General features: G+C 40.1%; 1 protein-coding gene across 4 annotated transcripts in view; it reads left to right on the forward strand.

Moving 5' to 3' along the window:
- The first annotated feature begins 9868 nt into the window (after positions 1 to 9868).
- The window catches only part of grid2 (glutamate receptor, ionotropic, delta 2), a 493389-nt gene continuing 485064 nt past the window's right edge, over positions 9869 to 18193 (forward strand). For 2 of the 4 annotated variants that reach the window (XR_008804120.1, XR_008804121.1), the window contains exon 1: positions 9870 to 10585. Coding sequence is in view for 2 of the 4 variants with exons in the window: in XM_056237495.1 (XP_056093470.1) it covers positions 10498 to 10585 (88 nt within the window). In the remaining 2 variants the exon portion in view is untranslated. Of the gene's footprint in view, positions 10586 to 18193 lie in introns of all 4 variants that reach the window. The other 2 variants (XM_056237495.1, XM_056237494.1) reach the window with 2 other exon arrangements.

Raw genomic sequence — 18193 nt, forward strand, 5'->3', positions numbered from 1 at the left:
AAAATTAAATTATAAAAGGATACATTTTTCTCTCTTGTAGTCACTGAACACCTTACCTTGAGGTAGGATGATATAAGTGTTGATTTCTAATGAAAGCTACCATGGATCGGATGCTATCACACATTTTCCAACACTAGAGATGTGTACCTTCATGAAAATCAAAAATAAATGTAATCCCTCAAAATGGTACCGGTAGCCCAAATTTAGGGGTCCCGTCTCATGGCCTATATGCTGTATGGAGATGGAACTGGTATAGTTTGTTTAATTACAGTTATAACTTATTTGTCATCTTGCTTTTATCCACTATTACTACAAGCCTGCTGTAGCCGACCCCGTCGGAATGATGGCCAACAATTTACTGATGAAGTTTATTGTACTTCACACAAAAGATTAATCGTCCATTTTACTCCAGAAAATCACCGTAAGAGCTGAATAAACAGTAGGTATAATAAGTGCGCATTGAAGTCTTATTAATAAACTCTCTCTCTCCCTTTCATTATCATCAACATACACAGCGAATTACACATAAACACTCATTACAACTAAGAGTAAACCAGTATATACAGACCTTTTCAGGGGGTGCTTAACAAACTGGTAAACTTTATTACAGTTCATCAGAGTTGTTTTATGGATATAAAGTGAGCATTCTCCCTTTCATTACTGCCTGACCAAGTTCACTCCGGAGACTGTAAGCTGGATCACGAACAGTTCCATCCTCGAGTAACAACTTTGGAGCAAAACCTGCTTTGTACTGACCCTCGTTCATAAAGCAGTCTGATGTAAAATGAATCGCGCAAACATAAACGCATTTAGGTAGATTGGGGGGTGCATTCCCTTCAAAATTCAAAAGTAATCCACTGCATCTTCAATGGCTCAGATTTCGGGGACGACTGCTATGTTCACTCTTACATCCAACAACAAAACACCTCAATCGCTTAGGAGACATTCTTGTCTACAGCTGCTCCGGCGTTGAAACTATGGCGGACTGTGTACACTCACTCAGGGCGGGTCTATGCTAATACGGCAGTGTCCATCAACAGTCGTGGGAGGGGCCTGTGCAAAGTGACATCACTTCGCCCAGAATCTGCGAGCAGCTTGTTCTGAGACGGTGCTTATGATTTATGGGGATTTTAAAACAAGCACTGGGTAGATTTTTTATCATTATAGGGTGGTTGTGTACACACACTGCCAACATACATTTATGTTCAAACACCATGTAAAAGTGAATTTTGCATATTAGGTCCCCTTTAAAAGAAGAGGTTTCACATTTCTATTCACGTTCGTTGTGTGGAAAAGAGCGACCTACATTCCTCACAATTTCTCCTTTTGTATTCCACGGAAGAAAGAACGTCATAAGTGTTGGGTTGGGAATCACCAGATGCTACTTCTGATATCGCTGAACTTGTCCATGTCTAAAACGCTTGGGGCTTGTGGCCTGCCAATGAGAGTACCCACGCTGAGTTGATGCCCCCCAAACTCACGGAAGGTCGTAGTGGGCCAACAACTGTGACTGCTGCCCGCTGCACCCCACTGGCATGCCCATCTCCCTATGGTGCCCGGAGCGATGCCCTCTACTCTCGCCCTGCCCAGACACACTGGCATGCTGAGCCATTCTTGGAAGCAAGAAGAGACAGGCTTGCCAGCTTACTTTTCCCACAGGGTGTTGCTTTCTCTCCAACAACTGTGGAATGAAACAAAGCAGTGGGAGATGAGCGAGAGCAGCCCACACAGCTCCTGGGTGGTAAAGGCAGTGCCGTTTCTTTCTACGATATGTTGCCATAGTTGGCGAGCAGCTTCTCAATCATTATTAGCGTCATCTGCTATGACACATCATGTGGTTTGTTGATCAAATGTTCTTTTTCTTTCCTTTTCTCAGTCACCTCTGCTGGTCTACAATCCCTCATTCGCTCCATGTTCCAACAGCTCTGCACAAACTCATCTAAAACAAATGGAGGGTGCCGGTAATGATGGATAAATGGGGTTATTATTCCTTTCCTTCCCGGATGAGGCAAAGAGAGCGAATAAAGATTCTTGTTATCGTCAGCTTCTTCCTCTAACAGGAATTCAGTGATTTTCATGGGGGTACGGCATGTAATATCGACTTGCTTTGATAGCGTGCTTCTTAAATTGGAAATGACCCAGGGATATAAGGAATAATCAGACGTATAGCAACGGCACAGCCGCCACTGTTCCGTCATGGGAGGACAGCGGGGACTTTTGCTCATTTGCTCTCAGCGATTATCAGCAGGTTTCTCATAGAGAGCAAGAAAGTCAAATGACACTCATTCTCTCTCTATCTGTCTTTCACTCCTTCCCCGATGTGCAGCTGCCGTTTTTCTCCATTCTCCCCCATTCATTTACTTTGTGTTTATCAATTTTGTCAGACTGAGTGCTAAAGCATTCTTATATCAGATAACAGCATAGGAGAAGCATATTGAACTCTGAAAGTATGAGCGTACTTATGCACAGAGGTGCATGTTGGGATACATTCGTGAATTGTTTTCCCACCCGTGGCGCCACATTCATTTGCATCTTCCATCAGCAACATGCTTCAGCTGTGAATATGCCTTTCTTGGTTTTGCTCACATTGAGGACTCATAAAACCAGTGCCTGCAGCAACACCAACACATCGATTCGGCAACATTCTTAACACCTGCAAAGCTGCATTGCACATTACCCAAAACTGTAGTCTGCAGGGCACCGTGCTGTTGTTGGGAGAGATACGGGCCAATACATCAGTTTAGGCAATTTTACTAAATGACATCTGATTTTCTGATTTTCATCCAATAACATAATTTTTGTTGTTAAAGTGCAAAATTAAACCAAATATTCAAAATGTATATTAAATGTTTTTTTTCTATTTAATAAAAACGTGAAATCTGGGGGCTATACCATGAATCCATTTAGTTTGTGCCAATAGGCACCATGAAAGTGGTTTGGCTTTTAGCAGTTTATCGGCATAGTAACTTGCGCTCCATGGCTAACCTGCTGCAGGCACAGGTTATTGTTCCCGGTAAGATATCTCAAACCGAAATCGAACCAATCAGCTGTGTGCAAAGTGTTGCAATAGTCACTTGTGTTTCTACTCCAAATTAAAGGTCACTACGTATAGCAAATAATTTTTAAAGACAAAATCGTATCTTTTAGCAATGCTTATTTATAATAATGATTTTTTAAGATGTAGATACTATTTATGTATTTGTTATACCCTTAATCCATTACACAAACATGTACAACTTTAGTTTATTACTATTAAGCACTTGGTTTAAATGAATATAAATATATTAGGGTAATATAAATAAGCTTTAGAATCAATGGATAAAGCTATAAAAATGACTAGGCTACATGTGAGCTTAATTTTCAATTTTCTCTATACCTATATTAAATATAAACACAACTTTTACTTGCACTGCATAGCAAGTTTTTTTATTTATTTTAGTTGTCCTTTCATAGACAGCTCTTTTCTTCTTGTTGTGTAAATTAGTTAAAATTCTTAATATTTTTCAATCTCATAATATTCTGCAGAAGAGAGAAGTGAATCGCAGTTTTACTGTTCCATAGCATGTGATTGGCTGTTCGCTACTGATGTAACACCTAAACTCCTTAGCTCAGGATCAAAACCTGAGTTGACAGAGAAAGTTGATGATCAGTGTCATGGTACCATCAAAGCCTGATGAATTTTGTCAACTCGAAACTAATCCTGTAACCCTGAAATTGTTCAACTACCATCATGGTACGGGCCCTTGTACTGTGAAAATGTTATCTCTTGAGATAAAATGACAATGAGTGCACTATTATAATACAATATTGTAGAATTTGAATGCATTATTCATTGTTCAGGTTTTAGTGTGGTTACATAACACCCTACAGAACATGATTTTCTGGCTAGCATATAACTTGGTACACTTGTTCATTTTTGCAGATGTAGTCTACCGTTCAAAAGTTTGGAGTCAGTACTTTATTTTATTAATAAAAATGAAAACTTTTATTTAGCAAAATTGCATTCAGTCATCAAATGTCAGCTACAAAGTTACAAAATATTTCGATTTCAAATAAACGCTGTTCTTTTGAACTTTCTGTTCATCAAAGAAACCTGAAAAAAACTCCATCACAGTTTCCATGAAAATATTAAGCAGAACAACCGTTTTCAGAATTGAAAAAAATAAATGTTTCTTTAGCACCAAATCCGCATGTTAGAATGATTTCTGAAGGATCATATGACACTGAAGCAGCACAGTGCCTCAGGTGTCAAGCAGTTGCGTATTTCCAGAGAAACATTACGGCAGAGAGCACCTGTGCCTTTAGTGATAGTGATGACCCGTGGACTCTTGTGTTTACTCGTGATCTGCATCGCTGTGATATACAGAGCAAATGGCATCACGCTGGCGCCCACCTGCTGCAATTACGTCCCTACTGCTAATCATTTCCCTGAGAAGGTCCCTCAGCCTCTCCTCTTAAACTTGTTTCCTCTAGTAACAAACACATCTAACTCTTTCCAGCCTTGCGGAAGCAGAGAACTTCCGTGAGTTTGGTGAATCTGGCGTCCGCTTTCTTCTCTCCCACCCTCACGATACCAGAGGGCTTCTGGAAGCCTGAAGACTCCAAGCTCTTTCTTCCCGATTCAGGCCCCTTTCTCTCTTTCTTACTCTGCTGTCTCACTTCAATCCTCCATGGACATTTTGTCCATGCAAATGGCTCTTATCAACTCTCGAGTACTCAGCATTTCAATCCATCCACCCCCAGACAGTTCACTTCATTTCAACTCACTTTTTTTCTGTTTTCAGGGTCAGTCAGCCAGAAAACCAATTATTCAGCCTCCCTTTATCACCTGAATGAAAGGGAGAGGGGTTAAGGCCTGCAGTGATACTATAGTCTCACTCCAGCAACCCTAGAGCCTTTTTTTTTTTTTGGTAGCGCGCATCAGACCTCACCTCCTGCAATGGCCTCGCTGTATCAGTTACTGTCTTCATCTTGTTGAAGAGCCAAAATAAATTATCATGGTATTTGCGTCTTTATCCTCAAAAAATGCTGCCATTTCGGGATACGTGAATGAGTGACCCAATTTCTCCAAGCACTCTGTCACCCTGCTGATGGGGAGGGTGGAGCGTTTTGACTGTGAGAGACACAGTGGCAAGACACAATTCACGAACAAATTCGGAGAAAACAGCTCAGCGAAAATGCCTGCCTCAGATCCAAGATCACGAGGGGATTGATGGAGTTATACACTCGGAGGCGGAATAGTCAATTATTCTCATGGGTGAAATGGAAATTGGACATTGTGACTTTCCTTCCCGCATCTTCGACATTACAATAAATTGGCATCTTTTGCTTGTTGCTAGTTTGGTGGTGTACTTTTCTTTTTGGATTTGAGTCTCGCCAGCTTCATTATCCCAGGCTTCCACAACATGCGTGCGAGATTAGTTGGTTCTCCCGCTCTGAGTCGGAGCCTAACTCCAGGCAGCTTGCGCAAGGACCGGAGTCGATCAGCAAGGTGTTCCATTAATCATACGACACAAACTCCATTGAAGGGCAGTGCCAAGGAGGTGGATTGCGTCTGTTGGCCCCCTTTGGCCTGGCGGTTGGCGAACCCCATGGGGGAAACGAGTCTGTCACAAAGGGGCTGCGTTGTGTCCTAGCTCAGCACTTAAACACACTTCTTGGTGCCCTTGAAAAATGCAAGCCAACTTTTTGACTGGAGACATTTTGTTTAATATATGACGGGAAGGGTAAAAATAAGAGATTAGATTGATCATGTGCTTGAGGAAACTAAACCAATGCTGTTGTTTCCAGTGAAACAAAAGTCTTTTCTTTTGTGTCACAGGCCATAACTTATCATTGGCTTGCACAGATTCTTTTTTCTTTTTTTTTTGACCTGGGGATGTGCGTCTGTGCGTGTGGGTTGGGGGGACAATAGACGGACACCGAAGCTGCCGTGACATTGTGTGATTGGGGTCTTTCTCTCTCGTTCTCTGAGGACAGAGAGTGATTGATCTAAAGCGTGTCTGAGTCCTGGTGCGGCAACTGTAAATAACCCGAAACTCATCTTTATTCAGTCCTCTCCACCTACGTATTGACCCAAGCGCAGCACAAAACCGAGCACTGCAACGCCGTCCCTTTATGGACATGCTGAGTCCCTGTACGAGCAAACCTGTCAATATTTTAGTAATGTCATTATTATCTAAAATGTTACTTCTCCTCCCATGGGGCAAGTCAATTACCAGGAAATCATATATGTTTAGACGGCATGCTTTTATGTTTAGAGCAGTCATATTTTTTTTTCAAATCAGCAAATCTAAGCATCGCATCCTTTCCTTTCCCTCTGCAAATCTTCACTTCAAAGCCTTTTATTCAAGTGAAGTGTCAGGCTGCTCAAATAGAAGGGAGCCCTCTGCTGTTTGTCAAAAGGTACTGCTTTGTGTTTGAGTTTTCTCTGCACAAAAGACAACAATAGTTAGTCAGCTACACAGTTTAGTGTCAGGCATCACGTAAAAATGGATATATGATTCAGCAGATGCAGGTCTTGACCAAAGCATTGACTTTTAACAGGCTATACCATCTCTAAAATGACTTCCTGGAGTTCAGCACCATCATAAAAAGAACAGCTCCCTCAGTCTTGTGCAGCAGATCCGCAGCACTCTCTTTCAGCAGCCCTCCCCATGTCCAGCACACAGCTCCTTTACCACTGAGAGTGAATAGGCTCTTATTTATAGAGCACAGCTTACTTTATGATGTCTTTCGAAACACTAGTCATCGTAGTCCAGCAAAGACCAGGCTCTAGCTTGCAGGTTTTGTCAATGAAATCCCATTTTCTGGAGGGAGCGACTAGCTAAAAATTTATCCACCAACTTTAATGCCCAGGCAGCAAATTACACATAACAGCCACAAATCACAAAGCTATTTCGCTCCATTTATGAGCAGTTAATGCTATTTAGTAATGGGAACGAATTTCAGCCAAGTGTGCAGAATATAAAGTTGCAATTGTGTTTTATTTCTTGGCCTTTATTTGAGCCAGTGATCAGCTATTAGGCGGCCTGACGGCTCGCAGGGTTTCACACACAGGTGGAGCTATAAATAATGCACGGACTGTAACATATAGAAGTTGAAGTGCTCTCTTTTCATTCTGACACGGTGGCTTTTGAAACTGATTTTTATGCAGTCTATCAAACTTGAAGTTCTCGACTTAATGTTACAATAATCTGTTTCTAAATTAGTATTCATAGTGAATGCTAGCCAGCTCTGGGTTTCACTTCAAATATTAAAGTTTGTTGCACTTATTATGAATGGCAAAGTAAATCTACTGACTAGCCGTTACCATAAAGCTAGTGTTTAAAGGAACTGTCATGTTTAATTAGCTTTGCAATTTGCAGCGTTCCCACCTTATTCGCTCAGGCTGTTGTTTGAATCGGTTTCGGAAGTTCCCTGGAGCTTTGCGATATTTTCGAGTTAAAAGGTGTTTTATTATTAATGAAACTTTGGAAACTTTGGGTCTCTTCTCTTATGCACAAATCTAAAAATGAATCCTCTGATGCCGGGAGACCTATAAATATTTTGGTGAGGATATCAGGACAGCCACCGATGCCAAAACAAGCTACACAACATCTTCTGAAGTGCCCCACATCTGACTCTCAACCCGAACTTTGCTCAGTCAAACTTAGGCCGTGACATTGCACACAGATAACCTCGTGCTCGTTCTGTTTGCTTTCCGATGCATAATTCATTTCCAGAAAACACTGTGTTGGTGTGGCTGCAAGAGCTCTGTTTTAGAAATGAGCCCAGGTGGAAAGTCTAAAAGAATGGAAATGAGTTACTCTGGGTATTTATTTGTTTATTTTTGCATACAATAAGACATTTTGTTGTTGCTGAAGAAAGATTTGACAGAATGCTGCACCTGTTCAATGTAGGGTTGACAATGTAGCCTTCGCAGGACCTCTTTCATTCCCATGCAGTTTACGTGGCATCTATTAAGTGGCTTATCAATATTTATGTCTGGGGCTAAAAGAAGACAGGTTGGTGAGTCAAAGGTGAATCGACACCCATCAACAATCCTTCATGCCATTATGCTTCTCTAATGGAAAGCTGTGGTGCCTTAGTATGAATTAAGTAAATGGCATATCAAGTGGCTGACTGCTTGTATCTGTTGTGCAGTTTGAGACTGAAGTCTTGCTATGATTGACCTCTGTACTGTTCTACTGGGGTACATTGATATTCTGCTCCTCCCCTTTTGTCACACGCCTGATCCAATCTCCGTGTTTAATGAGCCATTGCTCTCACTCTGGATTTTGAAGTGTACAGACAACAGCTATGTGTTCATGTCTCCCATAATCCTCTGGGTTCCCTGGGTCACACCAAAATCAACAGTCTCATTGAATGGATAAACGGGTCATTGGAGTCAAACTACACAAAGTCGTCATTTTATGGGTTGAAAGTTGTGACAGTCTGACAAAATGTTGAATGTCACTTGATAAAACAATCTTTTAGGATGTTGACTTTGTATTAGATAGTGTTGTTTGCCTGTCTTTACATTTGTCTCTTAAGGACTGAAAGCTCAAGGAAGTCTCTTTGAGGTATAGAACAGTCGGCACGTCACCTGAAGGTCACGGATAAATAAATAAATAAGAGGATTTAATGTGGTGACTACTAGTACAAATTGAACTCTGAACTACTTTTATCTGAACTGTTTTATCTTGCAAAGTGGAGACAGCCCAGTGCTATTAAGCAGACACAAATTATCTCAACGGAGCAGGTTTGATGGATATGGAGGGTAGTCTTTATACCTCTGTGCTCAATGAGCAGTGCAAATCCAGTTTGTGGCTGTCATCAGTAGTGATTCTAGGTTTTCAGCCTTTGGGGGGCTCAACCCTGTATCCATGCATCCAATTCTTATTGCTTTAAGAGTGACAGATTGTAAATTTGAATCTTGATTGACTGAGATTTTCTTTTTTTGAATGTAACAAATGTTTTTTTTTGTGGCAGTAGGGTAGGGTTTTCATAGTGTAACTTTAGTGTACTTCAAACGCTGTTTTCAATACACGTGAAAATGATCACGTAGGGCAAGAGTAAAAATGCTTTACAATCTAGTTAGGAAAGCATTATTTGTTCATGTGGAGTTTCACCAATGTAATTTCGTTAGGGTGTGCGCCATGCTTTCACGCAGCAATGAAAACAGCGCAAGCATTGATGTCTGATTCTTGAAAGAATTAGTCAAAAACAAAAGATTCCCAAATCAGCCTCAGTAAATGAATCATTCAATGAACCACAAATCCTTTTTCAGTTACAGTATGTCTGATTCAAAATGAGCAGGAACTGTTATTGTGATATGTATTCTTCAAGGTTGTAACTTTGTTTAGGTGACATGTTGAAACCATAAAACAACCCCACAAATGTGTATTTTATTTTAATTAAGTGACATTTATACCACACATTAGTAGTATCACAATCAGTAGTATCACTATTAATTTGTACAAAAAGTTAAATTGTCATTTTTTGTATAGCCTACTAAATCTTCTCTCAGTTTCATTTTAGGAGCCAATAGCTGCATATTCGTTTTTTCTTTTTTTTGTCAGGAGTCCTGTTGCATAATCACAGATTTTTAAGGGGGCTTGCATTAGGACTGATGATAGAAATCGAATCAAAACTATTAAAAAACATTGCATGTTCTTACTACTATTTGTCATCTTTCAGACACAACTAACCGATCATTATCACTAACGGTAAAATTTTGTTTTTAGAAAATCTGTAGTTGCAGACTAGATGATTGGCAGTTGCTGGACAGGGGAGGAGCCACAGTCTCACAAATGAGTCCTCTCTCCATTATCTTAAACTACCTCCACCCACCCCACTGTGGATCTCTCTCTCTCTCTCTCTCTCTCTCTCTCTCTCCCCCCTCCTCCTCCTCCTCCTCCTCTCTCTTTCCTCTGTTAATTCAGTTCTGGACAGCGCCGGGTACTGATGCTGCTGCCCGTGTAGTCGCATGTATCCTGAGGGCCTCCTCCCACTCATCACAGCTCGAGAAACCGCATGTAGAGCCGTTCGGTCTCTGTCGCAGAAAAGTCTCCGCAGTACTGCATCGGAATAAGGGCTCAGTGCAAACAAATCTTCAAATGTATTCGTGCTTGTGATTGTGGCGCTTTTCTGCATCAGCGCAAAAGGAAGTTCTGTTCAGTCGTGCGGTGGGTGAGTGATACTGTGAGATGCGTCGTGTTTAGCGCACGGAACCCCGATTTATTCGCTTAGACGGGAGAATAGAAACCCCAACAGTTAAGGAAGCACATTTAAACTTCGCCTGATATTGATTCGGATTTGCTTGGAGATCTTGAGCATCAGGATGTTTTGATGGGTGCTCTCCAAACCGGGTTACTGAAGAATTCGCCTTCAACAGAAAAAAAGCATCGGCTGACAGTTTGAAAGGAGGACAAGCTGCCTTTCTGCACAGGATTTAAAACTACCGTCGCTTCGACATCTTTCTGAACCTATAGAGGATAGATTTTGACAGGAGAGATGAAAGTTTTTCCGGCAGTATTGTTTCTGATCACATTTTGGAGTCTGGAGTGGGAACCCGTGCTTCCCGATTCAATTATTCACATTGGTAAGTTCAGATCTCTGATACACCATCAATGACTTGTAATTCCTCAAGCCACGTTGAGAAAAGCTATGCATTGTCGTGCAATTCGTTGAGATACTGAGGCCAGAGTAACGTTGAAAAGGGTTGTGGGTGCAATATCAGGTTAGATAGATGAACATCTCCATCTGTCCTCATCAATGCGTCCATTATGTAGTCTATACGGTGGGTGAGAACAGGTGGTTTGACTGGAAATTATTCCTCGCGACGCCGCAATGTATGCACGCATCATTATGACATCGTTAAAAAAAACTTGTATTTGCAAAGATCGAGTGGTAATAGGATACTCTTTGGAATTGGGCGAACGCGCATGTGCGCGTGCATGTTTGGCGATGGGTACGAGGATTGGCACTGCGCGAGATCGGATAGGGTCCAAGAGAGGTCTTAAATCAGAGCTGTAAAAAAGGGTTCCTCCGAGGGGCCACTGTGTGGAGGTGGAAGCCAGGGTTCTGGGGATTTGGCAGTAGGGAATTTGACGTGGGAGCATGCGCGTGTTTAATTAAATTAAAGCTTGATGCACTAAACAAATAAATATTGTAGCGCGTGTGTTGGCGAGATGGCGTGGTGCATGCCTGAAAGTTGGATAAATAAATCACGCGTTATCCATGTAATGAATAATACCCATAATGATCAATTTACATATGATTCTACTGTAAATGGGCGAGTTGTATAAATTATATAATGCACTGCAAAATACACTAAACAATAGGCTATAATTTTGTAGTGATCAAGGCCATACGTAGTTTTTCTTTTTTGATGGTTGTTTGAATTGTATTTATAAAAGTTAGTTTCTTATTGTATTCTATTAATTGTACGTCTTTGTTTTAGTGTCATTTGCAATGTGCTTTGTATTTATTGGTCATAGTTGGATAGGCCAGTTGGTTTGTTTTATCTTTAAGATATCATGTGACCATGTTATCTAGTCATCATGTGACCTTCCATTGTACCACTTGTGGCCACACACATACAATTTAATGATATACAGTATACAGTTAAAACATGTAAACTAAATAGGCTACTAAAAGTCATCTCGTAATGCGTGTAACATACCTGTATTTTTCATTTATTTATCTAGTATTAGTATCCTACTATTTATCTGCCAAATACAGTTGCCAGTTTTACAGTAGCCTACTTTTTTTTCTTTTCTTTTTTTCTTTTTAACTGTTCGTATTTTACTCATTTGATGGATGCAAGTTGTAATAATTTAATGGGGGGGGGGGGGGGGGGGGAAACGAGTGGTGCATAAGCAATCTACCAAAGCAAACAGGTGGTCTACAAGACATTCAAGATATTTCATCTCAATCCAGAAATGCTTTTCGCCACGTACGGTTGTTTGCACAGCGGTGTACCTTAACATGAAACAATAAATACGATTAAAAGCATACATAAACAAATTAATATAGCCTACGTTTACGCCTCCTGTTTACCACCGTACAATGCTTTTGCGTGTTTCAGAGGGACTAAGTACCTATAGACAGTTTCGCTTGTCTTTAGTAAGTCCCTCCTAATCGGTCCTCTGCAATACCTCAAGTGAAAATGTGACGTCGTTTCTTTTCGGCGAGACGACTGATGAAGGCATTTTATCACACGCGCTTTCCTTGATTGCAGAGGAGCCTTTCTAATGATGTGCACACCAAGAGAAGTATCTCTCGCGCCGTGCGCTGCATCGCAATGCTGCCGCTCCTTTAGGAGCCCATTGAGAGAGTCACAGTGATTTATGTGTGTGGAGAGCCCAGAGTGTCCAGCAGTATGCGGGTGCATCTCCAAATGCGCCCTTTAGTGCCGACCAAGAAGTGCCAGGAGACGGCATAGTCCAGCTTCGAAATTGGTTCCAGCCTAGAGACTGGTGATTAGGTACCTAATTATCACAACACTAGTAGAAACGTTTGGTTTGGTTTGCTTTGGCCACTAGTCATTAAAGGGATAGTTCACCCCAAAATGAAAATTCAGTCATCATTTACTGAACCCGGAAGTTGTTCCAAACCTGTATGAATTTCTTTCTTCTGCTGAACACAAAATATGATATTTGAGGAATGTCAGGAACCAAACCGTTGTAGAGAACCATTGACTTCCATAGTATGGCAAAAAATACTATGGAAGTCAATGGTGCGGCTTGGTGCCCCGCAACTGTTTGGTTACAAACATTCTTAAAAATGTTTTCCTTTGTGTTCAGCAGAAGAAAGAAACTCATACAGGTTTTGAACAACTTGAGGGTGATCAAATTATGACAGAATTTAAATTTTTGGGTGAACTAACCCTTTATTATCAAATTATGATCAAGGTTACTCTATCGCCACCTAATGGCTGTGATGCTCGTCCTAAACTTGAAATTCTTCAAGAGTATTACACTTTTTCAGGTCCCTTAGAGACCCATTGTCACACATATTGTTAAATGTTGCACATAAATAAATTTATAAATTGTATACCAATTATTGTTTGAGCTCTAAAATTAAACATTTATTTTACTTCAAGTTATTTTGAGATCAAACGATAATTGGCAGACCCCCTGCCTCACCAACAGCAGACCCCCTGTTGTAGACCCCTGTGCTAGGTTGCTCTTTGCTCATCTAAGAATGCTTTTTGTGAGATATTTACATTCCTTATTTTGTGTTTCAGCCATATAGTGATCCCTTTAAAGAGACATGTGATGTATTATTAATTTTTTTTTCTTAGCTGCATATTTCAGATGTCTAATTGGTTAGACGCACAGTATGAATCTCGCAGTACCCATTTCATTCGGATGAAGTCTACTCACCCCTGTCTATGTTCACAATAGATGTTGAGCTTGGACTAGATTTTGTCTGTGACAGTTTTAATGGTATGGATCGCCCTCATTCTCAGGAAGATTTGACATATTGAGAGCACGTCTGGGGCTCTTAGGGGATATCACAATACTCTCCACTGACAGTGTGTGTGTGTTTTCAGTCTGGCTGAAGCTTCCTTGTAATGTAGGGTGCATGTTTGACTTTTATTACGCAACTGAAGAGAATAGATGGAGGTGGGGAACAATATCAAAGCTGGTGAGGGAATCAAATCATTATCCCCTTCCTCTGCACCGTCATGGGTAGTTACATGTTAAACTCTAATGCCGGAGGAAATTGTAGAATATAATCCTGAGCATTGCATTGTAGGTGGGACAGATGGGTTGTGCCATTTTGTTGATCTATTTCTGGACCGAACTGCTGTGGCCTCCATCCCAAGAACATGGTGATAATGAGATATGCTAGCCTGAAGTCTATCCTTCATAGTGTTTCTTAATCTCTCTCTCTCTCTCTCTCTCTCTCTCTCTCTCTCTCTCTCTCTCTCTCTCTCTCTCTCTCTCTCTCTCTCTCTCTCTCTCTCTCTCTCTCTCTCTCTCCCCTTCTTTGTAGTCCTGCAGTATAAAGTTGAGGTAATGAGGAGCGATGCTTGTAAGATGTGTTTGTTTTGATTGGATGGCTGTATTGTGCCTGCTCAGGTGTTGTAATAGATAATGAAAAGTTGAAACGCTAGATATAGAAGGCTTTTCCAAAGATGATTAGGTGATTAGTTTTAGGCTGGGGTTATTATTGTGGCATTAGCAGAAGCATTTCTTATATAGCGGAAATGTTCTCAATTAACTGGCGCATTGTGCAACATCCTGAGTTCTGAGTCGGAAGCATAATTTCTATAATTGGTGTCTCCTTAAAGGGGTCATTGGATGCAAAATTAACTTTTATATGGTGTTTGCATTTAAATGCGTCTTTGACTTTGCAGTGTGTGGACACAACCACCATACAATGAAAAAAGATCCATTCACAAATAATCCTCAAAAAGCCTAAACACAATAATCAAGCCGTTTGAATTTTCTGAGCAATTTATGATGTCATATTGCTCATGCTCCGCCCACGACCACTGACGGACTGTCCCGTATTAGCATATTTCCGCCCTCAGCTCAGCCATTTTTATACTGTCCACCAAGGCAGCACTTTATGTGTCTTGTGTTGACACCCCCCATGGAAAAGAGGGGTGGGGTGAGCAGTTGCTCATTATCATTTAAAGAGACATGCACCGAAACGGGTCGCTGTGAACAGAGCTGTTTTTGAGGTAAAAGGGTGTTGTTTTACATAACCATTGAGGAATTTTAACCAAAGCATGTTACAAACTTTACATGAAGACCCCAAAGAGAATCATACCAACTTGTGGAAAATGGGCATCCGATGATACCTTTAAGATGTCAGAATGGCTGATATTGCTCATACGTTTATGCATGGCCAGAAATGCCCCTTTTATTCCTAAAGAAGTTTCATTATTTTATGTAAGGGCATGGGTTATTAAAAATAGCTTGTGTAATTAAGCTCACATGAACACATTTGTTTCTTTCAGTTGATGAAAGGCCAGCAAAGGTGTGACAAAAAAATAAAGGTTGTCCTCTAGGGGTGCTGCTTGCAACATTTGCATTTCTTACTTTGGAATTTTTCCCAGAACCATTAGGGAACTCTTGATCTTTTATGCTTCTAAATCACTAATCTTTCAAGAAACCATGCAAAGATCATTTGGACTTTTAGTTTAATTCTGGGAAATGGTTCACTGGCACCTCTTCAGGTTCCTTCACATATTTTTGAACTGATAATTGTGCATTATCCCAGAAATTATCATGTGATGTAATGTCATGTGCATCATACACAATAATCACAACAATCAGTCAAAAGTAAAGAAAATAGCATTTACCATCAACAACCATGTTTTATCTGGAAGAACTAGTATGAAATATTTATAATAATCTTTACGATCACACACACACACACACACACACACACACACACACACACACACACACACACACACACACACACACACACACACACACACACACACACACACACACACACACACACACACACACACACACACACACACACACACACACACACACACACACGCAGACATATAATAGCAGCCGTTACTCCAGTCTTCAGTATCACGTGAATCTTCATAAAAACATTCTAATATGCTGATTTGATGGTCAATTTCTTATAATGAATAATGTTGAAAACAGTTGTGCTGCCTTATGTTTTTGTGGAAAGCTTGATACATGTTTTTGTTTAGGATTTTCTGATTAATAGAAAGAAAATATTTTGTAACATTTATAAAGGTTTTTACTGTCACTTCTGATCCTTGCTGAATAAACATTAATTTCTGTAAAAAAAAAATCTTACTGAACACAAACTTTTGACATTATAGTATATAATAAATTTGCTTCACTTACCACTTAGAACATCAAAATAAGAAAATTCATGCATTTCATGTTTGTTTAACCTAACCAGCTTATTTGATTTAGGACGTGGGATGTATTTGATCAGTTCTCATGTTTAGCAAAAGAAAACAAAAACAATTATTATTATTTTTTTTTAAGGTTTTTTTTTTAGATTAAGTCTCTCAGATCCCACACAGAAAATGAGGGCTAATGGGGAGTTATGTTACCAGAACACAAGAGAAAGTTTGCTTGAATGCATCCGTCTTTGTGTGCTCTCATTTGTTTCAATCTTACACATTACTTTTGAAGTTTCAGAAGGAGGATCTACCCACTGTCATGAAATTTTGAGAACGTAAGGGACCAGTTTTTCCTCTATTGTCTCATTGAATTCATGACACTAAGACATTGAGTGATTTCCAGAGTGTTTAGTACACAGGCTCCCAGTCGATTGCAATGCAGCGCTACGCTGAACACGTCAATCAAGACTTGCTGCGGGCGTTATGGTTTGTTACAGTGTTGCAATTACAATATATGCGCTTGAAAAGAGTGTTTCGCCTCAATAACCGCTACTCGATCGTCCATAATATCCCCATGCAAATGTGACGCTTGTATTGTAATAATGTTGTCAGAACTCAAAAACAACACAAAAGTATGGGTGGTTCCTGACTAACAAATGCTGTTACTCTAGGAAAGATGTTTGTAAGATTTATAAAACTCCTAGAACGTGTGCGGAGGAAAACAAGCTGTAAACAAGCATGCTGTAATACCATGTAGCCACCTTTCAAGAATCACTCTAAAGGGAGCGAGTCTCCTTTGAGAACTTGTGCCTCTGATCATTGCGTGCTCTTTCACAGGGAGCCTTGGGCCTCCTCCTTTGACTCTTCTCTCTCATTCTGTAGCTTTCTCTCTTTTCTCTCTCTGTCTGTATCTTTCTCTCTTTCTTCCCACCTGGTCTCCTTCAATAGCTTTCTGCTCTGATCTGCTTCGAAAACCCACAAGTTAAGTTTGAGGTGTTTCTTACAGTCCTTACGCAGTCACTCCCCTGTAGGTGGCAGTAGTGAGGCTGGATGTGTGAAATGCAGTGCTCTCATATGCTTGTTTACTGTCATCCTCGAATTGTGAATCACAGTCATTTGCATGTAGCCGGTTGGCAGTCCGTCTGTACTGCAGAGAACATATTTTTATTTTCGTACACTTTTGGTTTCATTGCTTTCTCATGACAAGCTTTGTCACTTTCTATCTTTCACCATCCTTCTCTCTCTCTCTCTCTCTCTCTCTCTCTCTCTCTCTCTCTCTCTCTCTCTCTCTCTCTCTCTCTCTCTCTCTCTCTCTCTCTCTCTCTCTCTCTCTCTCTCTCTCTCTCTCTCTCTCTCTCTCTCTCTCTCTCTCTCGCACACACACTTCCCTAATTAAACTGGTGCACTTTTCATTGTGCTTGTAAAAAAAAAAAAAAAAAAAGCTGTCTTCTCATTTGCATAGAATGGTTTTGCCTTTTTCCTGAGTCTGTGGTGGAAGTCTGTTTTTGCCACACTGTAAAACAAGTAATTGTCCTATGATTTTAAATAGCCACGTTGTGAAATATGAACTCCAAATTATTAGAAATAAAGAATTGCAAGAAAAAAAAAATGCAACTGTTATAAAGTATCAATTGTGAGATATAAAGACAAAACCATGAAAAAAGGGGGACAAATGGGCACAATTGTGAGATATAAAAATGTAATTGTCAGGAATAAAGAATTGTGAGAATAAAAACAAAAATTCTGTAGCATAAAGTCTCAATTGTGAGATATAGTTGCAATTATAAGAAATAGTCAGAATTAAGAAATTAAAATCTAATTAGGAAGAAGTCTCAAATGTGTGATATAAAGTAGTTTTATTTTAATTTTATTTCTTTAAGGTGTAAACAGGCTTCCTAGTGTTCTGATGGTATCACATGGTTGACATTGATGTTTGATTGTTAAATTACACAAGTTATGAATTGTGCAGCTATACTTATGCAAATACCTTATTCAATTACTCTGTTCTAAGCATAAGTCTTGTAAATCTTAAAAAGTTAATCTTTAAATCCTCTTTGGAAAAAGCCCGCTCTAAATGTGGATATTGTTGTTTGGTCTCACTAATTCCTCAGATTTTTCCTGACCCTGAAATGAGGCATCTGCCTTTGTTCTCTGTAAAAAGTCAATTCGCCTCTTATGCCACTGTAGATCCTCGCCTCATTATTTTTGAGACCTCCGCTTAGGTCAATAAAGGTAACAAAATGACAACACACACACACACACACGCATAATGCCATTTTAATGATTGGAAACAATAGCAGCTGCAAGGTAACTGTGTCTAGAGCAGGCCGAATAAAACGCAAT

The sequence above is a fragment of the Rhinichthys klamathensis genome, unplaced genomic scaffold, assembly GCF_029890125.1.
Source record: "Rhinichthys klamathensis goyatoka isolate OS25496 unplaced genomic scaffold, OSU_Roscu_1.1 h1tg000487l_1, whole genome shotgun sequence".
In the NCBI taxonomy this organism is placed as follows: Eukaryota; Metazoa; Chordata; class Actinopteri; order Cypriniformes; family Leuciscidae; genus Rhinichthys; species Rhinichthys klamathensis.